At 50.3% G+C, this 27,496-nt stretch overlaps 1 protein-coding gene across 2 annotated transcripts in view; it reads left to right on the top strand.

Annotated features, from left to right (window-relative positions):
- WSCD2 (WSC domain containing 2) overlaps positions 1 to 27,496 on the top strand; it is a 116,067-nt gene that overhangs the window by 47,558 nt on the left and 41,013 nt on the right. For both annotated transcript variants that reach the window (XM_004779068.3, XM_004779069.3), the window contains exon 2: positions 16,363 to 17,284. In XM_004779068.3, the coding sequence (XP_004779125.1) occupies positions 16,906 to 17,284 (379 nt within the window). In that variant the 5' untranslated portion in view covers positions 16,363 to 16,905. The remainder of the gene's footprint in view (positions 1 to 16,362; positions 17,285 to 27,496) is intronic.

Below are 27,496 nucleotides of genomic sequence, written 5' to 3'. Positions count from 1 at the left end.
TCAGATCCCAGATGGGACCTAAAGCTTCAGCCCCAGGTGGCCTATAGCCTGTGGCTCTTTGGTCTTAAATGGCTTCCTCGTCTCTGATTCCGGAGACTTTGGGAACCGACTCACTGTTTGAGTAACACAGATAAGTTTCTTCTGGTGGGGCTGGTGTTTGTATTTGGGATTCCTTCAGAAATGGTGTGCTTGGGGCACCTGGATGGCTCAGTGGGTTAAGCCTCTGCCTTCGGCTCAGGTCATGATCTCAGGGTCCTGGGATCGAGCCCCGCATTGGGCTCTTTGCTCCGCGGGGAGACTGCTTCCCCCTCTCTCTCTGCCTGCCTCTCTGACTACTTGTGATCTCTCTGTCAAGTGAATAAATAAAATATAAAAAAAAAAAAACAAAAAAAACATATATATATGGTGTGCTCCAGAGACTCAGTCAGGACTTGCTAGAAGGTTCCATGTCCCAAGTTCCATGTCCAAGTCAACCATGGAGATGAGAAGACTCTGAGGCAGGGTTCCCAGCCCTGAGGAGCACATGTTCCCTTTGGGGGAAAGATATCCAAGAGGCAGTGGTGTCACCAAAAACCCTTAGAGGCCACAGAACCCTGGGCTGAAATCCCAGCTCTGCCTCTTGTGAGCTGAGTGACCTACCTGAGCCTCAGTTTCTCATCTGTACAATGGAGAGAATAACACCCACCTTACAAAATTATGAGCATTTGAAATTCCACATTACAAGCTCTGGAAGCTAACGAAGTGTCATTGTTAGTGCTTGAAACCATCGTAGACCCCAAGATTTTATTTTATTTTTTAAAACTTTAATTCCAGTAGAGTTAACAAAGAGTGTTAGTTTGAGGTATACAACATAGTGATTCGATAATTCTATATGTTACTCTGTGCTCCCTATGATAAATGTACTCTTTCATCCCCATCACCTACTTCACCCTTCCCCCTCCCCTGGACCCCAGGCTAAGAAATCAGGTTGTCCTCTTTGATGGCAGAGGCCCTATCTTCTTTGGGGCGGGGTGGCGGGAGATCGCTACAGCACCTGGCATACAGCAGACACACAATAAATGCTTGCTGAATGAAGAAATGAAAACATGTTGCACACCCCAGATGGTGGACATTTGGGGGAGAGTATTGGGCTCCTGTGGCCCAGGGCAGGGGTCTCTCGAGGTGAGGAAGGAGAAATTTTCTCCAGAGATGATGCATTTGTGAAGTTTCTCCAGGACAAGCTCTCACCACAGATAGATCCCCTGGTCTGTATCAGGCCTGGGGAGCAAACCTTGGCTTGGCAGGTAGCTGACGCTCACTGAGCATTCAGTCACTGAATGAATTAATCATGGTTTGAATGGGAGGGGGGCAGTGAGTAGGAACCAGAAGACATTTTAGGTAGTCTTTGTGTTTTCCAAAGGAGAAACCGAGGGCACCCAGAGGACAATCCAGTTGCCTTGAGACACATATGCATAGAAGGAGCTTGAAAGGTTGTGGGGGAGGAGGTAGGAGAGTGAAAGACACTTGAATCTGAATCCTCACCTGGTGATTGCACCGGGCGTCAGTCCTGAGCCTCTTCTACCTTCGCAGCCACCAGGACCAGCTATGTCATTTGCAGGGCCTCCTGGAAAATGTGGATGCTTCCTGTCCAGTAATTGCCAAAACTTTCAAGATGGCGGCCATAAACCAAGGGTGAGATCCCATGGGACCACACGGAGCACGTGCCCAGGGAGAGGGCCCTGTGACCACTTCATTTATAGGCGCAGAAACCCCAGCTCGGACAGGCTGCACATTTTACCTGGGCTACCCCATCTGTCCTCGGGTGCCCAGATTCGAACCCACGGACCTTAGCAGTCATCAAGTCTGCTCCTTCATTGTGCTGACCTGTCCCTGAGCACCCCGGGGGGCTGAGCGTCTGAGTGCTCTGACTTGCTGTCTGGCACTCTGGGCTGGGAGGAGAGGAGCTTCCCTGTCCCCGCACCCCCCCCAGGGACCTGACTGCTCCCCTGCTTCCCTCTCCCTCCCAGGACGGAAGGAGACAGACCTCCCTCTGCCTCCCCTAGGGGAAGATTTATTCCTGGGAGTGTGTGGGTGGATGCGTGTTTGTGAGGGAGCTGTTTGTCTAAATTTAAAGCCATCATGCCAGCAACAGCCTATGAATGTGGAGACTGGTGAGGTCTCTCCTTAAGAAGAATCAGGAATAATTTGAAGGAGCAGATGCCCCCCCCTCCTTCTGACTTCTGCCCCAGGCAGGCCCCAACCCTCTGGCAGCAGGGGGTTGTAAAAGGAGATGGGAATGAAGGAGAGCACTGGTGGTTGAGCGCTGGCTGATAAATGGAAGGGCTGAATCACTTTATCGTTCACCTGAAGCTAGTGTAACACCATATATTCACTCACTGGAATGATCATTGCAGGTAAGACACAGCTGCTGGGGCCAGACGCCCGTGGGAGACCTCGAGAAGCGACCTGTGTGTGCCCGTTTTACAAGCTGGAAAAACAGAGCCTCAGAGACAGGCCATGCTCTACTGAAGTCTTAGGTTAGGCAGAGATGGCTAAAGTAGGATTTCAATGATGCCAGTACTTTCCAGAAACCCTGTGCTCTCATCCAAGCCTCGGCTACCTGCTGGACTCAAACATGAAGTTAGCAACGGTTGTGATTGTTGAGACCCAGCAATGTGCCTGGCCCTGTGCTACAAAGTAGTTTATGTGCATTCCTGGAGCAAATCCTTTTTTTTTTTTTTTTAATTAATTTATTTTTTTTTAATTTTTTATTTTTTATAAACATATATTTTTAGTCCCCAGGGGTACAGGTCTGTGAATCATCAGGTTTACACACTTCACAGCACTCACCAAAGCACATACCCTCCCCAATGTCGATAATCCCACCCCCTTCTCCCAAACCCCCTCCCCCCAGCAACCCTCAGTTTGTTTTAAAATTTATTTTTTTAAAGGAAGACTTCACACTCAGTGTGCAACGCAACACAGGGCTTGAACTCACAACCCTGAGACCAAGACCTGAGCTAAGATCAAAAGTCAGATGCTTGACCAGCTGACCCACCCAGGGGGCCCCTTGGACAAATGCTTTAAAACAACCCATGAAGTGGGGCCACCATCCTTATCCCATTTTATGGATGAGAAGTCTGCAGCCAGGGGAGGTAAATGGCCTCCTCTCCTGCTCAGTGCTGGTGATGAAGCCAAGAACCTAACTCAAGTCTCCATGTACTCTCCATCTCTTTCTTTAAGCCATAGCCAGTAGGGTAAGAAAAAAAAGACGGGCAAAATGAAAAAAAAAAAAAATCCCTCTTACACCTACCCTGTGAGAGGTAATGTCTTTATGTACATTGGTGAGTTTCCATCCAGCTGTTTTTCTCTGCCGAAGGGGACAGTCTTGCTCCAGGCGGCTGACCTTCGGTGTTCCGTAATTGCTGAGCAATTTAGAGATGCCTGGAAATCTATAATTCATGCGCTCGTCTTTCATCCTGGTCACTGGAAGGCAGCGAGGCATGGCTATCACCCGGGGAGAATTTCAACCTTGACACAGGAGGAGATGGGATCTTAAGGGCTCAGAGCAGAATTTCAGAATCTCAGACCCTGCCAACATTGAAACGGACCCCAGTATCCCAGCACAGAGCGCTAGGCGTCAGGGATGCTGGTGTTGGAGCTTTTGATCTCTCTGATGACAGAGCAGTGGGGGGAAATCTTAGAACTGAGCTGTAGAAATGATTTCACTCTGTGCATCTGGAGCCAGAGGGGCTCAGAGGGGTGTTCTGGTCCATTCCTCTGTTCTTTTGGTAATCCCAGGGCACAAGGGGCCGTGTTTGGTCCCAATGAGAAGCTTTGGTTTCTGGCTTTAGGTGTAACCCTAAGCATATCTGGGTGTCACCCAGGGTCTGCTGTCTGTCATCCAGGAGTCAGGTTGGAGGCTTCCTTTCATGTGCCGTTAATGGGGATGGAGAAGCCGGAGTGAGTCCGTATACATGCGTGCTGTGAGGGAGGGTGACAGGCTTGGGGGTGTCCGTGTTCATGCATGCATGTGTCTCTTCTTGATGACATCCAGATGGCGAAACAGGGGGCTGAGGTATTGTCCGTTTTCGGCAGTGGTTACCTTCGTGGGAGGGGACATCTCTGTCAGATGCCAGCAGATCTCTCTGGGCCACCAAAGTCCACACTGAAGTCCCCAGACCCCTGTGCCTTCTAGAAGGGGCTCCTTTCCCTCACTCCCAGCTGAGGGGTCTCAGAAGGGGCACCAGCTGCCTGCGCACACTCTCTGGAGAAAGCCCTTCTGGCCTGGAGCCTTTGGGATCAGCACACTCGCCACAAAGAGGTCCAAGGGGTCAGAGGTTGGTGGTCTCGGAGGTCGGTGCTGCAGCCAGAGGCAATGTCACAGGGATGTTGTGATTAAGGTTCTGGGGTTGGACAGGCCAGGGGTCAGGTCTTGCTCTGCTCTACTCACCAGCTTGGCCTTCTGCCCAGGTGACTGGCCTCCCCCGCCACCCACCCTGACTGGCTCAGCTGTAAGGTGAGAATAAACCCAACCTGCGGAATAGAGCCAGGGGAGAGAAGCAGTGACGTGGTGTAAGTGGAAGGGTCTGGCACACAGTAGGTGCTATAAACAGCAATTTATACATTGTTCTTTTCCCCCAGGGAGGGCATCACGGCTTTCAGCAGGGATCTAGGAGGTCTGGGTAGAGTCACTGGCTGACTCCACCTTCCCCTTTGGGTCAGTGAGGAAAGTGGCCTGGGGATTGTGAAGGGTCCTTTCTCCAGCTCTGATGGGCTGAGCGCCTACCTCTCGGTTCTGCTCTAAGAACATAGGGGTCAGTGCACTGGGAGGGGAGAGAGCTTGAATGTGAGCAGCTGGGCTGGGGGCTCAGAGACTCCCTCCCCCCAACAGACAGACCCCTACATACACATCTGCACATGCATACATGGACCTCTACACTTACACACACACAACCATACATACAAACATGCATACACTTACACACGCACACCTACAGACACACACATACCTACATACCCATCTGCACCTGTGTACATAGACCTCCACAGACACACCCACACACGCACACACCTACGTACATGCACACCCACACCTGCACACACACACAAACACGTAGATACAGACATACATACACACACCTACACAGACATATATGCCAACCCATACGTAGATACGCATGTACAAACATACTTACACCTACACAGACAGACAGACACACACACACCCCTATATGGACACATGAACACACATCTCACACATGCACACATATACATATGAGCTTGGGCAGAAAGATGGGGCTGAGGGATTTGGGGGTGGGAGCAAAGGTTCTTGCCAGGGAACCCCCTGGTGAAAACCCCTCTCCATGGGGCGCCTGGGTGGCTCAGTGGGTTAAGCCTCTGCCTTTGGCTCAGGTCATGAACTCAGGGTCCTGGGATCGAGCCCCGCTTCGGGCTCTTTGCTCAGCGGGGAGCCTGCTTCCCCTTCTCTCTCTGTCCGCGTCTCTGACAACTTGTGATCTCTCTCCCTTTGTCAAATAAATAAATAAAATCTTAAAAAAGAAAAAAGAAAGAAAAGAAAACCTCTCCTGGGAGTAGTTGCTCATGGGAGCTGTCCCTGGTCCTAAATGAGAGTGTAATCCACCTTGGCCAGCTGGGAGCCAGTAAGTGTCCATGGATGGACTCGTGGTGGTGGCAGGGGGAGAGGCATGAGCACGGGGAAGAAAGTCGTAGGGCCTCAGGCTTGGTCTGGGAACTGGTGCTATCTGGCCTGGCTGTGTGACCCTGGGAACCCTTGAACCTCTCTGAGCCTCAGGTTCCTCATCTGGAAACTCTCAGACTTATTCTCACAACTTCTAAGGACCCTTTGACTCTATGATTCTATGTTGGCGTAAAAACAATAGTAATAACGATGGGAATAGCTAAAACTTAATGAAGCTTTACTTGGGTTCAGGTTTTGCACATGGATGAGGGTTCTCTGGGCCTCAGTTTCCTCTTCTGTAAAAGGAGACTGTTTTTCAAGGCCAATGATTTCCAGACTTCCTTCCAGCCCTTTGTCACCTGCTCTGAGGAACTTGCTAAGAGAGTAGGGGCACGGGGGTGGTCTTTGAATTCTGGGGTAGGAAGGCCCTATGCCTTTCTCTGCTGTGATCGCCACAGGAGAGTGTGATCTCAGCCTCCATTGCTGAGAAAGGACCCAATAGTAAATATTTTGGGCTTTGAGGGGGTCACATGGGGTCTGCTGCTGCTTATCCTTCTTCATAATCCTTTAAAAATACAAAAGCCATTCTTACCTCTAGGACTGACAAAAACAGGCCAAGAGCCAGTTTGACCCGAGGTCACAGTTGGCCAACCCTGATAGTGACAAATGTTCTCACTTCTTCTAAGGGCTTGGCATCTCACACGGTCAGATCAAACGCCGAGCCTGCCCTTGTGGCCTGAGCTTTCCCCTGAGCCCCACCTAGAAAGAAACTCCCCAGCCACCACTGATCGCTTGGCCACTTCCCAGCTCCACCACTAAACAAACATTTCTCCGCTCCAGTCCCAGCTCAGGGTCACAGAGTCGGCACCATCCCCTAGGATAAAAAGGGTCCTCCCAAGTGCCCTCTGCCACTCCTCGTGGTTCCTTTTGGGAGACAGGTGTGGCTCACGCCACAGTTCCCACAGGCCCCTGGGTGCTGGGGTCCATGCCCCAGCGCCTGGCCCCTGTCCTGCCTGCTCGGACCCTGCCCACCTGCTCCTAGGATGTGCTGGGCCTCTTCCCACCTCCTACTCTGCACTGTGTCCCCTCTGCCTGGGACAGCCTTGCCCCGGATCTTTCCACGGTCACCCCCTTTCTCATTGATCAGCTCTCCGCTCCAATGCCACCTGATTCTCAGCGAATCCTTCTGCAACAATGCTACCCAGAATGTCTCTCCCCTGCTCTTCTCCATTACTAGAGCTTTCAAGCAATTTTAATGGACTTACAGCGAGAAAGACATTTTACAGTTAGGATCCAGTACACACACACACACACACACACACACAACTGAAGCAAAAGGTTCACAAGATAGTTCTTCTCCCTGGCTGCATGTCAAGCCGTAACCGTTTGCTCTGTTCCTTCCCCCTGTCTTCTTCCCTCCCCGCCCCTCCCCTCCTTTCTACTCCCTTCCCGCCTTCCTCCCTAGTCTCTGATACCCCCTGTAGGTCTGCCCCTGTGGGTAAACATTCTGCCCAGAATCACCAGAGCCATCCATTATCTCCCCCAGACAATTAGCAACCTATTAAGAAACTGTATGCAAATGTGCCCTAATTGACCTGCGACAGAGCAGCTCCTGGAGGAGAAGGACGACTCCAGATGGCTTAATGATAGGAATTTAGGGCCTTTCTTTAGACGTCCCTCTTGGGGAGGAAAGTGATCTGGGCTCCAAGAAAGGCTGCCAGCTGACAGGAAAGGCCAGGGGACTGGGCGAGCTGCACCTTGGGCTGCTTTCATCAAACCCTTGGCAGGGGGAGCTGCTACTAACCCCTCTCAAGTCCCTCCCCCACTCTGTCCCTTCCTGTACCTCGGCCCCTTCTCCCAGGCTGGAGTTTTAAGGGCTTATGGACATCCGCTCTGGTGGGTCCCGCCTTTTCAGGTGTAGGATTGCAATCCCTCCTTTTAACAGATTTTTACTTTCTTAAAGCAGTTTTAGGTTCACAGCAAAATGGAGCAGAAAGTACAGAGATGGCCTGGAGGCCTCCTGCCCGACTCCTGCGCAGGCGCCCCCACCACCAATGTCCTGCAGCTGAGTGGGACATTTGTTACAGTGGGTGGATCTACGCTGACACGTCACTGTCACCCAGGGGCCACAGTTTATGTTCGGGCTCACTGGATTTGGACAAATTTGGACAAATCTATAATGACCTGTATCTGCTGCTCTGGTATCACATAGAATACTGCCCTGCCCCCCAAATCCTCTGTGTTCCTCCCTATTCTTCCTTCCCTCCTCCCCTGCACCCCTCGGCAACCACTGATTTTTTGACTGTCTCTCTAGTGTTGCCTTTTCTAGAATGTCCTGTGGTCAGAATTGTACATAACATAGCCTCTTTGGGTTGGCTTCTTTAACTTTGTAAGATGGATTGAAGCTTCTGCCATATCTTTTCATGGCTTGAGAGCTCTTTTCTTCTTAGCACTAAGGTACATTCCATTGTCCAGGTGTACTACGGTTTAGGTATCCATACTGAAGAACATCCTGGTGGACTCCACATTGTCCCGGTTATGAATAAAGCTGCCGTAAGCCTCTGTGAGCAGGTTTTGGTGTGAACCTGTGTGCTCAGCTCCTTCGGGTGAATACCAGGGAGCATGAGTGCTGCATCACATGGTTAGAGTATGTTCAGTTTTGTAAGGCTGCCCTTTGAACCCTACCCCCGGCAAACTCTTATTGAGTCCCTGCTGTATACACAGCCCCACAGAAAGTGAAGTGCCCACATCTTCTCATTCAGCGCTGATTCTAGGCCTTGCAGCCTGGCATGTGGCCCGCCATGAGTCAGGAACCTGAAGCTTTCTTGGCCCCTCTGTCTCTGTCTGTTTTCTTTCTTTCTCTCTTTGCGGACTAACTTTAGCTCTTTCTTTGGCTCTGTGATGACAGCTTCTCGTCCAAACAACAAGCAGAGAGTATCATGTCTCAGATCCCATCTCCACATTCTGGGGGAAGGGGGGCAAGGACAGATTGGCCAGTTTTAGATCAGAGTTCACCTGTGGTCAACAGCAATGGTGGTGGGCATGTTATGGGGTACAGACATGGCCACCGGGGCCTGGCCCCCATAAGCAGGGGCTTGGAGGTTACTCATTAGACCGACCCCCCAGAATGGGTCCTCCACACCTACTGTGGGTGGTCAAGACTCATCACAACAGCTCATTGAATCTTTATCCTTTTCTAAGATGAAGTCTGGACCAACGGTATTGGTCATGAGAAGGGGGGAGATGGTTTGTTGAGTTGGCCAATGTTGGGACGTAGTATGACCATCTTTTGAGAAATTGTTGTGTCCATCTTGGTGGAATGTGGGGTCCGGAGCCAGGCTCCACCACTGCCTAGCTGTGTGATCTTGCACAGATGCTGTAACCTCTCTAAACCTCAGCTTTCTCATCTGTAAAATGGGGCTAACCAATGAGACCTTTCTTTTAGGAGGGTTAAAAGTGCCTGACACATAGTAGGTGCTCAATGAACAAGAGGGCGTGCAATTATTACAGTATTCTGTCTTTGACACACTTTAGCTTGTCTTTCCAGTGAGACAGGGTTGATTGGCCACATCTTCGAGGTGAGGAAACTGAGTCTTGTAGAGGCAGGCCACTTGCCAGAAAATCCCACAGCCACCATATGGCTGACATGGGGTCAAACCAGAAATGGCTGCCTCTGGATCAGATCCTTCTCCATGGTTCTCCTCTGCTGGTTTCTACTCACTGTGGCCCCAGCCTGATTCTCTGCAACAAGTGAAGAAGGCCATAAAATTTGCTGGTGGAGCAAGAGGCACTAGAGTCATTACCCAGGGAAACAAAATTTTAATATTTATTTTTAATGGGCACCATATGCTCCTTTTGATTTTTTTATTTAATTACATCATGGCAGATGGCTGGGTGTTAAAGGCCATTAAGCTAATGGCACTTTGCCTTCTCATTTATTTTCCTGAGTTTTGGGAAAGATGAATGATAATGGACACGGATGGCGAGCTGTGGATGCTGGGTGGTGGCGGGTGAGTCCCGTCCTAGGAACAGAAGGAAGGAAGTGCGGGGGCTCCAGGACTCTTCCTGGAGGCCACGTGAGCATGCAGAAGGCACAGGCTGATTTTAGGATCCTGCAGCAAGGTTCTCCCCCTGTGGGCACACACATAAATGTGTGCAATCTGGGACACCATAATCCCACATTTCAGGTCCCCAAAGCAAGTCTGTATGTACTGAAGTGCCCATTGTACCTTTGCACAGAGCAGCCAGGAACTGGGGAGATCCAACACGGCAGGTCCATCATGGACCCAGTGGCATCATTATATGGCGGACACCCATGAGGGGAAGGGTATGTCCTACCAGGGTGTCCACACACCATGGAGGGGTATAAAGTTCTTCCCCAGGTTCATTGGGTTAAGAAAACTCTAGATTCTTGGAGCACCAGGGTGGCTCAGTCATGAAGCATCTGCCTTCGGCTCAGGTCATGATCCCAGGGTCCTGGTATAGAATCCCACATTGGGCTCCTTACTCAGCAGGGAGCCTGTTTCCCCCTCTACCTGCCACCCTCCTCCCATTTATGTTCTCTCTTTAATAAATAAATAACATCTTTAAAAAAAAAAAGAAAGAAAGAAAATTCTAGATTCCTAAAGACCATGAGTGAAAACCACGAGACTGGCATATAATTTATAATAACATTTTGGGGGCTATTTCATGACTTCCTTCATTTGCTAAATGGCTGGTCCAGGAGCAGGAAGGATGAGAAAGAAGAACTTTTTTTTTTTTTTTTTTTAGATTTTAGTTATTTATTTGACAGACAGAGATCGCAAGTGGGCAGAGAGGCAGGCAGAGAGAGGGGGAAGCAGGCTCCTCGCCAAGCAGAGACCCCAATGCGGGACTCAATCCCAGGACCCTGGGATCGTGACCCGAGCCGAAGGCAGAGGCTTTAACCCACCAAGCCACCCAGAAGCCCCAGAACTTTTTTTTTTTTTAAGTTTTTATTTATTTGTCAGAGAGAGCGAGCGAGAGCGAGCACAGGCAGACAGAGTGGAAGGCAGAGTCAGACGGAGAAGCAGGCTCCCTGCGGAGCAAGGAGCCCGATATGGGACTCGATCCCAGGATGCTGGGATCATGACCTGAGCCGAAGGCAGCTGCTTAACCAACTGAGCCACCCAGGCGTCCCGAAGCCCCAGAACTTTTTAATTAGGCTCCCTAGAGAAGTGTTTGAGGGATGGTTTTCCATGTCTCCAAGCTCAGGAAGAACCTTTGCATTGAGGCTGGGATTCCCCAAGGGGGGAATAGGTAAGGGGAAGCTGGCTGTTCTGGTGATCTACTTGGTGGTAGCATAGCACAAATTTGAGATCTAGACAGTTGGGCACTTGGATTCATGCTCTGTGTCTTGCAAGCTATGTGTTTGGGCAAATCACTTCATCTCTGTGAGCCTTGGCTTTCCTCATCTATAAAATGGGTATAATTATAATGACATCTCATTATTGAGTGGTCCTATGTTGCCTTCCAGGAATCTGGACAAAGATCTACATACACGAGATTAATCGTAGGGTTACTTATTTATAAGGGAGGAAAACTGGCAGTTTCCTCCAGGGAGAGTGAGGGAGGTTGTAAAAACTGACCACCTGACAGTTACCCCATCCCAGGGTAGATGGAGCCAGGGGTGGGGGTGTTGACTCACAAGCTCCTGCCATTGCTTCCAAATGGCTTTTGGGAGTTAACTCCCCGGGAAGGACACATACAGTATCCATGAAAGACCTATCAGATTGGCAAAACTGCAAAAGGCTGACAATGTTGAGTGTTGATGCTGATTTGGAGCAACAAGAAAGCCCATACTCCAACTGGGGGGGAGGGGGGCTTGGAGCACGGGTATCAGGAGATGACAGGTTCAAGTGTTTGCAGCAGCCGGTGAGGGAGTTTCATTCTACCCCAGCCATACAAGCTAGAATTAATGACACAGAAGCTCTGTGCAGGAAAATGGGGTCTTCCTGGAAAACAAAACAAAACAAAACAAAAACGGGTGCTGAGCAGGCAAAACCACATACATGATCTACAAATCATTACAGTAAGAGGTAACACATAGGTGACACTTGGGTACATGAACTCATTTGGTTCTCCCCCGGATCCTATCAGAAAAGTACTATTATTTCCCCCATTCTAGGGATGGAGAAACTGAGGAACAGAGAGATTAATAACCACCTAAAAGAGTCCTCGAAGGGATTAAATGGCCCAGTGGGAATAAGGTGCTTGGCATAGTGCCTGACACAAAGTGAATCCCTAGCAAATACTGGTGATTTCTGGCTAATACTGTTATCATTAGGCTAAGACTAAAATTCTGTCTCTGGTCTCCCAGCTTCTTGGAGAGCCCCGGCAGCATCTCCTACTCAGAGTGTGAAGAAATCACAACCTGGGAGCTCTTTCTTGGCTCCCAAGCTTGGATCGACTGATGGGTCAGCTGGTCCCTGGGCGGGTGCCCTCAAGTCAAGTTCACAGGGCTGGAGAGAGAGAGGGAGTGCCCCCTGCCTAGGCTCATGGGTTTCCAGCGGGATCTGCCTGCCCCCCAAATCTGGAGAGGCAGCTCTACACACCCCCCAGGGGAGGGAGCTGTGGGCAGCTGAACCTCCCATTTTCCTTCCCCGCAGGGCAGCTCTGCCCCGCCAGTCATTTTCTTGGCAGCTTGGCACCAGAGGTTCATTCGGTGCTAAAAATAGGCTGTGTTTAGACACTCTGAGACTCCAGCTGGAAACACGAGCTGCAGTAACCAAGTGCTGCCGTTCTTGCAAAGGCAGCCACTTGCCCTCCCCCTTGTGGAAACTCACACTGGCCCCGGGGAAGGAAGGCAGGGTAGGCATGAGGTCATCCACCACATTCAGTAGATGGGGAAACTGAGGCTCAGAGTGTGCTCATGCAGAACAGAGACGGATCGAGCCTAAGAGCTCATGGCGAGCACTAGCTCCAGCCCTTGGTGGGCTGTCCCATTAGGCCTTTCCGGGACCCCAAGAAGAAAACTCTATGGTTGACCCCTTTCAGAAAAAGAAAATCGCAACTCAACAGAGGTGAGGGTACGTGCCCAGGTCTCACGCCTGTAAGCAACAGGAGAGAATGCTGACAGGGTTGTGGTTTCCAACACATAATGGGCCAATGAAGACCGAGATGTGAGGCCCCCACGTACCCCCTGCCTGGGGTTGTAGATGTGTTGTCTGTGTGCTGGGGAGGACCGTCCCCTGCCTTGCGGGATTGCTGGGAGGAAGGAGTTCGTTCAAATGTGTTGCAAAGCCTTTGAAGACAGTGTCCAGCGTGTAGCAGGTGTTCCACAAATGGCATTCGCTTCATGTCCCCATTCCCTTTGGGGTCAGAATTTCTGTCTGGTGAGAGAGACAGAGAGAGGGAAAGACAGAGAGAGCAACCTGGGGATGGGGGAGTGACAGAGGGTCATGAGAGGCAGAGAAGTCTTCCGGGTTCCCTTGGGGAGGTGAGACTGTGGCTCAGTGGGGGGCCCTGAACCCCAGGACCACCCAGAGCTGAGAAACGGAAGACACTGTCTCCACAGAGTCCTGAAAATTGTTCTCTGAGGCTCTCCAGTGTCTGGTGACAGGGTTTAGGTTTAAGCCCCCAGGGGAGGTCATTCCCCTGACTCTTTTCACTCATGTCCTGTACGTCTTGGGGACTGCCTGTGCTCCAGATGTTGGGGCTCACTTGGAGAGAGAACAGACAGGATGCTACCACCTCTGTGGAGAGCCCAGCTTCCGGGGTGCCCTCCCTCAGCCCTGGCAGGTGTGTGGGTGGCTCAAGTCAGCCCCACACAGCCCCAGCCCCCTGGAAGGAGTCCCCCTCCTCACAGTCCCTTCCCGGCTGGGCCGCCTTCACTCCCCACATCACCAGTGCCTCCATCTCTTTTTGTTCCCTGCCAGCTTCTAATGAGCTCATTATCCTCTTAAAACCCATTTGGCACCCACTTAGAGAAAAGATGTGTTGAAATAGAAAAGAACGAGAAGGGAACAACAAAAAAGGACTAGACCCAGAAATATCTTCAGAGAGACAAAAAGCCACAGGGAACACAACAGCCAGAATCTCTGTCGTCTCCACAGCAGCAAATGTGCTGCCGAGGCAAACGCCTTTGAAGGCAGCTCCCACGTGCCCTTACGAGGAGCGAGGAGCGGGGCGGGGACGTGCTTCCCTGGAGCGCCCATGCCAGGCCCTTGGCAACGTCTTTAAATGCAGTCCTGCCAGCTGTGTATCTTTGGGGAGGTGTCAAGATTCTTATGCCCACTTCACAGGCCGGGCTTTTCAGCCGGTGAGAACAGGTGTCTTGACCCATGTCATGCCACAGGTGGGTGGAAGAGGCAGGTTCTGAACCCAGGTCAGTTCACCTCCAGAGCCCAGGCTCTTGCCTGTCTGCTTCGGGAAGGGCTGGTGTTCCACCTGCCCATCCCCATGCTGGCTGCTGGCTGGGTCTCATCCTGGCCCAGCTGCAGAAACATCTGGCCCGTGTGTGATCTGTGCGGAATACCATGGGTCATCCCCCACTGCCTGGGGGCTGGAGGCTTTCAGGTTGATTAAGAAATCGGTCTTTCTAGATTGTTGGTGTGACCACAAAATTTCACTGACTCCCCACGCAAGCCATTAGAACCCCAACCAGACTCTTGCACTTGCCTTCAAGGCTTGCTGTATCTGTGTGGCCCTGGATAGATTCCTTAATCTCTCTGAGCCTCACTTATCTCCTCTGTGAAACGGCTACTATTCTCTCTCCTAGGATTGGTGTGGGGATTGAGTCAGAGTCCATACGTGTTCAGAGCAATGTCTGCACATAACAAGTGCCCAGGAGACATTAGCTATTCATGTTATTGCTGTTGCTTGTCTTCTACGTACCTCTCCAGCAGGATTTATCACTATCTAGTACAGCCGTTTGGGGTGATGGTTGATTCGGTTGTTGTCCCCCTCAGTAGACTCTGAATTCTCTGAAAGCGGGACCCTGGACGATTTATTCCCAAGCACACACAGTAGGCGAGCAACACACGTGTTTGAATGAGTGAGGAACAGGCAGGTGGCCGGATGGGGGGAGAGCTGTGTAAATGAATGGGGTGCTGTAGTTCGGATGGATGGAGACACAAATGGGGGGTGGGTGGATGGACTGAGTTGTGGGCGATGGATGGATGGATGGATGGATGGATGGAATGATGGATGGATTAAAGGATGATGGGCAGATAGATGGATCAATGGATAAACAGGTAGTTTGATTCCACAAAAGCATGGATTTGGGGCTGTTTTGTTTCTTGATCTATTCCAAGTGCTTTGAACAATCACTGGTGCCCAGTACGTGCTTAGTACTCCGTCCCGGAATGAATAGGATGGCATAGGGAGGACTGATGGAATCTACTTCGAACCACAGTTAAACTCCCATGTTGCTCTGAACTGGAGAGGAGCGGTTACCCCTCTGATCTTCCCTTGGCGGCCAGTTAATCCTGGACATTGGCCAAGATGGTCCCAAGGCCCCCTGCTGGTGAGAATATGAAATCGCATTGGCCAAAAGGCATATTCTGTTTCCTAATTTATATTCTGTTTTCCTCTTGACTAATGATCCTTAACGTTTACTCATAAAGCAGTGCCCTCAGCCCTCTGTGCCCATCACCATTTTCTGAGGGCACCTTGTTATACCTGTAGGTTTCCCCTTCTATCAAATTCTGGTTGGAGAGGTCCAGAATCTTCATACTTGACCAGGCTCTCAGGTGATTATGAATCAGGGGCTCTTGGACCACGCTCTGAGGACCCCCTGTCAAATTAATGAGTCACTGGTCACCGGGAGGCAGTGGAGATGGGCTACTGCCTCAGGGTCTCTCTCCCAATCCCCCCCGGTACCCAGTCTGGGTGGGAAAAAAAACAAGTCATAAAAGCAGTGGTTACGAGCTGTGGTTTTGCCTTTGGACTGTCCTGGGTTGAAGTCCCAGCTCCACCACTCATTGGCTACGTGGCCTCAGTTTCCTAATCTGTAAAGTGAGGAAATGGTTACCTCCCCTAGGACCACTGGGAAGAATGAATGAGTAATACACATAGAGGGCTTGGCACAAAGCTGGGCATACTATAGGTGCTAAATAAATGCAGAGCGAATGACTCTGTTGCTAAATAATCCTGATTGCCTTTTCTTCCTTGGATAGAGGAGAGAGGCTAGGGCACTGATCTCTCCTACTCTAGAATGTGAGCCCTATCAAGGAAGGGGCTTGGTCTCTCTGGTTCACAGAGTTATCTCCAGAACTTAGCACAACACCTGTTTTATAGTAGGGGATCACTAAGTATTTCCTTGGTGGGGTGGGAGTGGGGAATGAATTTGATCTGGTTCAGAATCAGCCAGGTCCAGGAGGCAGTTCAGCAAGGACCCCAGGAGGTGTTTTTCGGACCTAAAACAATTCATGAATCCGTATCTATCTGACAAACATATAGGAAATAGGGAGGTGTAAGAACTTGGGCTTGTCCAAGATAAAGCTTGTCCCAAAATATGGGCCCTGTAGGAGTCAAGCCCCCAGATTCCCAGTTTGGTTTGAAGAAAAAGGGAGGGATTCTAGAAGACCCGGTCATGCTGCATGCTTCAGGACATGGTTTCCTCACTTCTCTGGGCCTCTACATCCCCCTTGAGAAGGTTTCAGGGAACCTTTGAGGGTCTCTGTGAGCGAGCTTCTTAAATCTGTGTTCGTGCTGCTTTGCAGGTCACAGCTTCAAGCCTTAATGCTTAAGCTGATGGAAGCCCGCCCGCTTCTGATGGAAGCCCGCCCGCTTCTGTTTCCATGAGGTGGACACGCTGAGCTTGGCTCCCAGCTGCAGAAGGGACCAGAAAACTGCCCTGAGTGAAATCATCCAGCCCTGACAGGCCTGAGGAGCCGGGAAGAGGCGAGAAGTGAGCTGGCAGATTTCTCCTGCAATTGCTGTGGTCAAAGTTCTTCGGGAACTCTCCGTGACAAAGAACAAGATGTAGGAAAATGGGACCAGCTCCTGGATGTTGTGCCTCTTTTGTGGCCCAGAGAAGCTCGCCTTGACCACAGGAGAGTCCTGTTCTCTTGGTCTCGGCCAAGTGCCAGTCTTGGCCTTCTGCTCTGGTTTTGGCCATCACTTTCACGGAGGAAAGAAGACTGCAGACCCCCAGGGATTCCATCCCTAAGGGAAGCTTGGGAAACGCAGCCCCCTCCTTCCCCTTCCTGAACCCCTGACCTACCAGCTGAACTCCCAGCGAGCCAGTCCGGAATGAGCCTGCTATGGCCAAGCTCTGGTTCAAATTCCAGCGGTATTTCCGCAGGAAGCCCGTGCGTTTCTTTACCTTCTTGGTGCTCTACCTGACGGCCGGGAGCCTGGTCTTCCTGCACTCTGGCTTTGTGGGCCAGCCGGCCGTCTCCCAGAACCAGGCCAGCCCTGCCGCGGGGGTCCCGGCTGAGGGCGCCGAGCTGCCCTTCTTGGGTGACCTGCATCTGGGCAGAGGTTTCCGGGACACAGGCGAAGCCTCCAGCATCGCCCGCCGTTACGGACCCTGGTTCAAGGGCAAGGACGGGAGTGAGAGGACCAAGCTGGGTGACTACGGTGGAGCCTGGAGCCGAGCCCTCAAGGGGAGGATCATCCGGGAGAAGGAGGAGGAACGAGGTAAGGGGTAGACAGGGATGGTGGCCAAGCAGAAGGGAGGGGATTGGAAGAATATACCAAGAGCCACCAGGTCTCAGCATATAATAGGAGCCAGCTGCGATACAGTCACTGCTATCCATGCTGGGGCGGTGCTGTAACCCGCATTTTAGAAGCTCAGAGATTAAGTAACTTGCCCAAGGTCACACAGCTTGTTAACAGCCAAGCATGGATTAGGATCCTGCAACCATTAGAGTTCAAAGCTAACTCTTCCGTCTTGTTAAATAACACATGAGAATGAAGCAGCATCTATTGAGCACCTACTGTGTTCCTGGGACTTTTCTAAGCCCTCTACGTGTATTAAAGTGTTCCTACGATTCCACATGGATGGTGCTGTTATTCCCATTTTAGGGATGGGGAAACAGGCACCACAAGCCCAGGCCTGTGTAGCTGTTAAGCGGTAGAGCTACTGCTCTACCGCATGCCTCACTGGATCTCTTGGTGATGGCTCCCGGAGGACATCATTGCCCTGGGCACATGTCCTTGCATTTTCCTAGCCTTTCAGTCAAAAAGGGCTCTTCTTTGTGAGTGCAGTACCTTATCTGATTTCTACCCCACCCCATGGACTTGAGCAAGAACCATGATCCTACAACCAGGTTACACTTTGGGAAACTGAGGCTTGGTGAAGGGGGACCCTTGCCCAAGGCTGGAGAGCGGTAGAGTTGAAATCAAACCCAACTGGTCTGAATGCTTGGTCCCCTGACAGTCTCCCGAAGTGGACCAATGTCTCCCCAGCAGCTGGCTGGTGTGTGGGGGAGGAGCTCGCAACCCCGCCAGTCCGGAGATGAACACAAACGCACGTTTTGGGAGTCCGGACCAGATGGTTTGGGAAGATCCAGCACCAATCAGGACAGAAGGAAATCCTCCCCAGCCTTTGTGTTTCCTGCCACATGTCACACTTCCGCTGTGATTCAGCGCCTAGAAAACCCCTTCTCTCTCCACGGAGGGAAGCAGGATTAGTGGTGGGACTGCCCCGCCCCCATCCCCTGCAAACACGTTCCCCTGCTTCTGTCCCACCCCATACCTGGCTCAGGAGCCAGCCAGGAGACCCCACCATCCTGCCCCAGGGATTTCCTAGAAGCTGCCTCTTCAAGAACACTGCGTTCACAGGGAGGTGAAGGAGAAGGTGGGAGGTGGCAGAACAGATTGGGGGACTTGGATTTGTATTCCACTTCTGTCCCAGCCGGCCATGTGGCTAGGCACATGGCTTTACCTTCTCATGCTTCAGTTTCGTCATTTGTAAAGTAGGGACAGGAACCCCACCCGCCTGGGCTTTTCCTGAGAGCTCACTGAGACAGTGGTTGTAAAAGCACTTGGCACATAGTGGTTCTTAAAGGTGGCCAGGAAACTCTCGTGGATCTGCCTGGGGGAAGAGACCCCATCCTGTAGGCACGGGAGAGGTATGAGGTGCTGCACTGATGGAGAAATCAGGAAGTGGCTACTCTTTCCTTCCCCACCCACTTGGCTGTATTTCTCCCCAAGTACTCCCAACTCCTTCTGGTAGTTTGCAAGACCCAAAGTTTTTCACAAGCCCACATCTTAGGCTATACTGTTATTCCACTTAGGATAAAGTCCAGAGTCTCCTACTGTGGCCATCTCTCAGATCTCATCTCGTAGCACTCCTTCTGTCCCTCTTACCGCCGCACCCCACGGTCCTTCTTCCCTTTCTCTAAATGCACTAAGCCCATTCCTAACGCCTAACGCAGGGTCTTTACATGGCCATTTCCTTCTCTGTGGGATGCTTTTCCTCTGTATCTTTCCATGGCTCTATTCCTCCCTTCCTTTAGGTCCCCAGTCAAACCTCACCTTCTGGTAGAAGCCTTCCTAAGGAAAATAGCCCCACTTTGTACCTGGTCACATCCATACTCCCCGGTTATTTTTGTGACAGCACTACCAACTTACCATCACCCAAAAGCATCCTCTTGATGTCTTTGCTTACTTGTCTGTAGTCTGCCTCCCCTACTAGACTGTCAGCTCCATGAGGGCAGAGATGTTGCCAGTCCTATTCCCACCATCCCTCCCTACCCCGGGTGGGTGTTTCTGTTCATTCAGCACCTGGGACAGCACCCAGCACAGGCATGGTGCTCAGTACCGACTTGTTGAATGAATGAAAGATCAGATGGACCCGTGAATGAATAATTACCCTTCTGTCTGGAGTGCCTCTGAGGGTCAACTCTACTCTTCCTCCAGCTCTTATCTTCGCTCACCTCCAGGAAATTGTCTGTGATCCCCTGCCAGACTTGATCAAATGCTCCTCCTTCCTCTCTGGTCTTTGTCAGGGCCCTTAGGCGAATGATAATCACCTGTGCTTGTCAAGGTTCCAGACAGAATATGAATTCCTTGTGGTGCAGTTGATACAAACAACACTCACAACACCTCCCAGTTGTGAGAATGAACTCACTGCCACTACTACTAGCAGTTATTATCAGTTCTTGAACACCTACATCATGCCAACCACTGTCCGGTTTGTTTTCCGTATGTTAAAGATTTTTAGAAATTTTATGTATTAGAGAGAGAGAGAGAGAAAGAGAGCGTGTAAGAGTTGGGGGAGGGGCAGAGTGAGAGGGAGAAGCAGACTCCCTGCTGAGCAGGAAGCCCAACACAGGGCTTGATCTCAGGACCCCAAGATCACAACCCCAAGCCAAAGGCAAACACTTAAATGAAGGAGCCACCCAGGTGTCCTGTTTTTCACATAATATTTGAATGGAATGTTATATGTAAGATGCTTATCACCTCTCCTAGTTCATAATAATAGGTCACTTAATCGGTGTTGTTACTGTCTATAGTAGAAATAGTAACTACCACCTCTTGAGTGATCATTGTGGTCTAGACCATGTTGTAAGGGCTTCATGGCCTTACTTAATTATCACAACAACTCAGAAAGTTAGAAACCAACTGTTATTCTGTTTCACACATGGGAAAATCTAAAACTCAGAAACCCAGGTCACATGGGTAGACGTGAGGAACTGAGATTTGAAACAAGGTTTATTTCATTCCAAAGCTCTCAAGCCTTTTTCTATACCATGCTAACCCTTCTGCCCCTGGACATCATAGATATTTTATAAAATGTAAAGAGAGAAGAAGAGAAACTAAACAAGGAGCCGGAGCCTAGAGCTCACAGCAGGCAGTCTTCGGAATCAGGCAGTGTTATTAAGAAAACACAAATCCAGCCTGTCCTTGATTAACTTATTCAGAGTTCAGCGAGGAAAGACAACATATTAGATTAACACTAATAAAAACAAGACGCTTCTCTGACCTGACGTGGAACACATTTGGTTTTTCTCTGAAGCTGGCAAGGGCTCTACTTGATGCAGTGATGCGGGACTTGGGCTGTCAAGGATTCAGAGCCCATCCGGGGCTCGGAGGGGAAGGAGGAGCCACTCCAGGACTGGGTTGGGGCATGTCTTACTTCCGGGGTGGGGCTGTCACTTTGGATGTACCACGCCCACCTTGTGGGCTCCTTTAACCTCCCCCAGCCCTGGAAGAGCCTGTGCTCTGAGCTGCCAAGTCAGGGTCCGCCTGCCAGTTCTGTAGCTTGCTGACTGTGCAGCTTTGGGCAGGTCTCTCCACCTCTCTGAGCCTCCGTTTCCTCTTGTGGCTAAGAAGTACATAACAGCAGCAGGCTATCCTGCAGATTACCTAAGACGAATCGATTGTGGGCTAAGTGCCAGGCGTGCTTCCAAGCACCTTGTACCTGTTCCATCCCACAATCTTCATAGCAACCCAGCAAGGTGCACGCTGTTGTTAACCCCATCTTAGAGGGAGGAATCAGAGGTACAGAGAGGTTAAGGCAGTTGCCCAAGGTTGTCCAGCAGGAGGAGGGAATAAACTAGTGATGTGAACGCTGCTATTTTGAGTCTTACCTCTGAACCTTGACCATTGTAGCCCCTCACTTCTTGGTATACAGGAAGGGCTCAGCCCAGAGACTGGCACATAGCAAGCACTTAAGGCATAGCAGCTTTTATTATCAATATTATAATTCCACAGGAGAAAACAGAGAAGCATAAAGATGATGGGACTTGCCTAAGGTGACACAGCTAGTCACAGGCAGAGCCTGTGCAGAAAACAAATCCAGTTTGATTTTGAAGCCCAGGCATGAAGAAAGACGGTAGGGAGAATCAATCTGCAATTTTGGAAAGAGCAGCGGGGCACCCATTCCCCATCTCCTCCAGTTGAAGATACAATCTTTGCGGGCTGTTGAGGGTCTAGTCTATGTCAGGGACGGTGTATCCATACCCTCAGCTTCCCATGAGGCAGCAACTGGAGCCCCTTTCATGGACAAAGAAACTGAAACTCAGAGAGGTTAAGTGACTTAAACAATGTCACACAGCTGTCAAGAAGTGACTCCAACCCGAGTCTGAGCCTAAAGCTCTTATTAACCACTGAATTGTACAATCCCCACCTCACTCCATCCATCCATCCATCTCATAGTTATCACATGCCCCCTATGTCCTCTGCCCAGTGCTGTTTGGTGGAGACACAGGAATGATTCAAGAGCAGTTTTCCCTCTGAGGAACAGTCACAGTCCCTGGGGAGGCAGACAGGCAAGTAAAACGAAAAATTTGTATGTTCAAAAAATAACTTGGTCCTGATTATCAAAATCACACGTGCTCGTTGTAGAAAACTTAAAATGTGTAGGAAGAGAGAAGAAAATACAGATCAAAAAAAAAAAAAAAAGTAAAGAAAAAGAAAATACAGATCATCTGCCTGCAACCACCGTCTATCCTCGGTGTCTTGCCGGTCTCTTTCCTTCCCGTGTGTATTGACAAAGCACATCTTGTATTTAGATAGCATTGTGTCTTGCTTTCCCCCATGCTAACACCTTTTTTTGTGGTGTGGTCAGAATTCTTCTGTGATGAGCCTAAATCATTTCTGGTTTGAAAAAGGAATGGACAGTGTCTGGAGAATTGTTTAGAACAGCATTAGGGAAGGGTGGGGGCCAGGGGATCTGGCATCCTAAGGGAGGGATCCCGTTCAGCCATTGGAGTGTATCATGACTGCCTTCCTGGAGGAAGAGACTATTGAGCTGAGTCTGTGGTATCTGTAGCCTTTTGACCAAAGTGAAAGATGCATCTCTTGTGCCTGGGTACACAGAAGCCTGGGTACAAGCAGAAAATTTTATTCTCTGCACTAGGAAACACAGACAGCACTGGAGTGGTCATATTGAAGGATGGAGAATTTAGGATGGCAGAGAAAATAACTCCTGAGCCTCTGCTCTGTGCCAAGCCTGGTGCCAAGGCTCAGTGTATAGGTTAATACTACTTACTTTAACAACACCCCTTTGTATTCCTGTTCTAGCACGGCTATAACAGAACAGCAGGAATTAGGTGGTTTAAAGCAACAGAAATGTATTCTCTTGTGGTTCAGGAGGCCAGAAGTTCAAAATCAAGTTGTCAGCAGGGGCGTGCACTCTTTAAGACACCAAGAGAGAACCCGTTCCATGCCTTTCTCCTGGCTTCTGGCATCACCAGCAACCGTTGACGGTCCTTGACTTGCATCTGCAAAACTCCTGCCTCTGCCTCTTTTCATATGCCTTCGCCTTGTGGCTCTGTGTCCTCAGATGGCCATCTTTTTATAAGGACACCAGTCCTATCGACTGCTGTGCCATCACTTTGATATGCGCTCGTACCTTAATGAATCACATTTGCAATGACCCTGTTTCCAAATAAGGTCACATCCTTAAGTTCTGAGTGTAGGACCTCAGCCTGTCTTTTTTGGGGGGTGGGGGGAGAGGAGTGGAACACAATTCAACCCATCCCCTCCCCCACTTTCTTTTTCCCACTTTCCAGGCAGGGTAATGATATATCCAGGAGCTCAGACTGAAACCCAAATCTGGTTGACCCCACAGCTGGTTTTCTTCCCACACTCTGTAATCCCTCTCGGTTTGTGGAATCTACTCACGGATAGTAAAGAAAAGGAATACAGATCTGTTCGTGTTTAGTTATCCTTTTAACAAATTACCTTTATTGAAGAGAGCAAAATTTCTTGAAAAGGAAGATTAATTGAAGCAAAGGGAAAAAAGGAAAGGAAAGCGGGGAGGGGAACCCACAGTGGGGAGGGCTCTGTTCCAGCTGCCTGCATTCCCCCCGGGCTCCCCACTCCGTGGTGCCCGTGCCGGAGATAAATAGTCCAGCCGGGGCGACTCTGCCGTTTCAGCAATATTTGAACAGATGCAGAGATGAGCTGATAGATGGTGTGAACTCGGCCATTTATCCCCCCTCAAGTTGCCTGTGATTTTGCCTGAGTTTTACACACCTGGCGTCCCCCCTCGTCTTGGACACATCGTGCCACCACAGCAAGATTTGAAGGCAGGGCTGCTGGGGAAATTGCTGAGCCGGGTTGGCGGGGGAACCGCAGTGATGAGGTCAGCAGGTGGCTGACGCCGGGGCCGGATGACGGCTGTGCTGACCGGGGGTCCGCGGGGAAAGACGCTCTAGAATCGCCCAGGCCAGGGAGGAAACATTCAGAATTTGTTTCCTAACCCACAGAGTTCAGCCGTTCCATCAGGTCAGAGTGTGTAACACACCCATGTTTCTCCAGGGCATTCATGAGGGACCATGTATCTCCCCCCCACCCCCCACCCCCACCTTGTTTGAGCACCTGTTGTGTGAGACCTTGCAGCCTGATGTCTGGCCGGATGGGAGGGATGGAGAGGAGGTAGCACAGCACTTAAAAGTGCAGGTTTTGGGACAGATGGACATAAGCTCAAATCCCAGCTCTCTTCTAAGGGGTCCTCTCTCTCCCAGCATCGCCAGGGTGGTCTCTCTGTTGGGGACAGAGATGTCCTCCTCCCAGGCCGAGACTCACCATGGTACACATCCAGGGGCATGGAACAGACAGGCCTGGGCATGGGTTTAGTCTGGACCTTCAGAGCTGGGTGGATTCAGGCCCTTTGGCTTGAGTATTAACATGTAAATCAGTGTCACTTTGGGGGCAAGGAACAAAAACCCACCTTGAACCAGCTTAAGCTAAAGAGGAAAATGCATTGTGTCTTGTCACCCAACTGCAGAAGGGACTGGAGTTTTCAAAGGAGTGATGTGTGCCCTGTCTCTCTGTGGCTCTCCTCTCTGCTTGCCTCCATGGGTTTCATCCTCCTAAACAGGCTGACTTTGGTCCCAGGGATCATGTCTCTTGGTTGCTCTGGGTTTACAGACTTGCCAATGTCATTAACCTAAGGGAAACAGATTTCTTTCTCCCAGCTTTGATCTGCAAGAATCCAGAGTCTAGACCATGTGCTCTTCCCTGGAGCAATCAGGCAATCACTGGCTGGTGGGAGGGGCAACATAATTGGCCCTGCCAAGGTCAGGGGCGGGTAAGGTCTATTAGGAGAAAAAAAAACAGAAGAGGTATTGCTTTGAAGGTGTGAACGATATCATGACAGCCCCCCACCCCCATTCACTCCAAAGTGGACACGTGTATACACACATGTACTCTGACTGTTGTTACTCTGATGATCAAAATTGCATCGAGCACAGATCCACTGTCCCGCATAGAGCAAAATGCCCCTACCTCCACCCTTAGGTGAGACCACCCGAAGCCATAGCACATCTCATTTCAAGCCCAGCAGATCCAGGAGCGTTTGCAATTTTCCCCATCAGGTCTATGTGGCTCTTGGTGACCCTGGACCAATGGAAGCAGATCCTCCCCACAAATAAAACATTTGGAGGACAGACTCGGGCTTAAGTTTTAAGGGTGTGGAAGTTGAGATAGATGCCGTAGCTTCTAATTCTGTTTAGAAAAGAGGAGAAACAGAAGTAATGTGGTGACGGGTCAGAACAGACACAATATGCCAAAACTCAGACTCGCTTCTAAGGCAGGAAGGTGTCATTGTCATTAGGATCAGCTTCCTCATCTGTAAAATCGGTTAATAAGCATGGGAGGGTGTGAATGTAAAAAAAAATAATGCTAAGCAAAATGAGCCAGAGAAAGACATTCCGTATGATTTCACTCCTATCCGGACTTCCTGAAACGAAACAGATGAGCAAATGGAGGGGAGAAGGAGAGGGAGAAAAACCAAGAAACCCAACTCCTAACTCTAGAGAACAAACTGATGGTGACCAGAAGGGACGTGGGAGGGGGACTGGGGGAAATAGGGGATGGGAGGAAGAGGACACTCACCATGATGAGTGAGTAACGTACAGAGTTATCGAATTGCTGTATAGTGCGCCTGAAACTGATATAACACTATACGCTAACTTACTGGAATGAAAACTTTAAAAATTTTAAACATTCTTTTTTTAGGTTTTATTTGTCAGAGAGAGAGATAGAGAGTGTACAAGCAGGGGAAGCAGTAGACAGAGAAGGAACGTGGGACTCGATCGCAGGACCCTGGGATCATGACCAGAGCCAAAGGCAGATGCTTAACTGACTGAGCCACCCAGGCGCCCCAAAACCTTAACAATTTTTAAACTAAAAGGAATGGTCCATAGTAGATAGCATGCGGTAGGTGCTCAATCCATGGCCCCACACACAGTCTTTTGATCTGATAACAAAGAACTCACGCTGTCAAAATAACCTTTTCCCCCTTCCTCTCTCCCTCTTCCTACTCCCCATTTGTCCCATTCCTGTCCCCACGCCTGTCCTATTCCTTCTACAATCCGTCCCGGAACACTATGTCCTCTACCGAACTATTGAGCTGAAGCTCTTCCTCCCAGCTCCGGTGCGAACAGCACCCCAGACCAGGACCCCCTCTGTGACAGGAAAGACACACACCATAGAACAAACATGGGGACAGGAGGGGGCTTCTCCACAACTGTCCCGGTCTGATGGGCCTGCTGCAGGGAAACGATCTTTCTATTCAAGCTGGACTCTTCTTAGCCAACCACATCACCGCTGTCTTAGAAAAGAAATTCAGGGGTGTCTGGGTGGCTCAGTGGGTTAAAGCCTCCGCCTTCAGGTCAGGTCATGATCTCAGGGTCCTGGGATCAAGCCCCGCATCGGGCTCTCTGCTCAGCTGGGAGGCTGCTTCCCCTCCTCTCTCTGCCTGCCTCTCTGCCTACCTGTGATCTCTGTCAAATAAATAACTAAATAAAATCTTAAAAAAAAAAAAAAGAAAGAAAGAAATTCAGAGTGATGAGGACGAGGCCCGTTTCCAGCAGTGCTGACAAATTCTGCACTTAGCAGGCTGGCCCCAAGGGACTCGGCTGCTCAGCAAGAGCCTGTGCCCTCTGCTCAAGCCCATTCTCCACCACGAGCGAGGGGGGTGCCAGCCCACAGCTGAAAGAGAAGCAGGCCTGCCAGGGAAAGTGACCCAGCGACATGTCATCTTGTCCTGTCATCCTCGGTGAGGGCTGGTGGCATCCTCCCGTTACTTGCACATGGACTAGTGGAAAGAGCCATGATCTGGGGCTCCCATAGATACGGACTGAAATCTTTGTCCTGCCACCACTGAGCCTCAAATTTTAGGCCAGCCATTGGACCTTTCTGGGCCTCTGCTGAGTCATCAGAGAGCATGAACCTGCCAGCACTCCCCACTTCACCTGGGTCCTTGCAAGGTTCTCTGGATTCTAGAAATAAGCAGGGGTTCAGGACATGCACCGGGGCCCACCCTGGCTCCACAAGTACCAGCTGTGTTTCCTTGGGCAAGTGACTTCACTCCTCTGGGCCTCCGTTTCCTCTTCTGTATAGCGTGGGAACATTAGCACTTGGAAGATCATCGTAAGGTTTCAGCGAGACTGTCTGTGTAAACCACTTAGCAAAGCACACGTCCCAGTCCCAAGAACATACAGGGAAAGACCATTTTATAAACTGTGAAGTGTGGTCTTGATGTGCAAGAATGACTATTTACCGTGAAGTACAAAAGCACATTGGTTTTCAAACATCATTTAAAATTTTTCTTTGGATGAGAGCACTCACCCTGGCCCACGTGCGGGCACACTGTGAAGTACCTGCAGGCGCTGTGAATGGCAGATTGTGTTGCACTCATTTGACCTTCACGCCTGTTACACTCAAGACACTATGGTAGAAACATTTATGCAGATCGTTCCGTTTTGACCTTACTGGTAGTGTTTTCATCCCCACAGTGAAGAACAGTAGACCTTAGAGAGGGACCCTGGCCCAGACTCACTAGGCCACTGCCCGGAAGTAACCGAACTGGGAAGCCTTTGAGGCTGTCCTTTGAGCTTTCCCAGCCCACATGTGCAAGGAAAAGTAAGTATCTCGAGGCAGCTTGTAGAA

Source organism: Mustela putorius, unplaced genomic scaffold, assembly GCF_011764305.1.
Source record: "Mustela putorius furo isolate JIRA1106 unplaced genomic scaffold, ASM1176430v1.1 tig00000193_pilon_pilon_pilon, whole genome shotgun sequence".
NCBI lineage: Eukaryota > Metazoa > Chordata > Mammalia > Carnivora > Mustelidae > Mustela > Mustela putorius.
The sequence above is the reverse complement of the archived record's forward strand: the minus strand, read 5'-3'. Positions and strand labels throughout refer to the sequence as shown.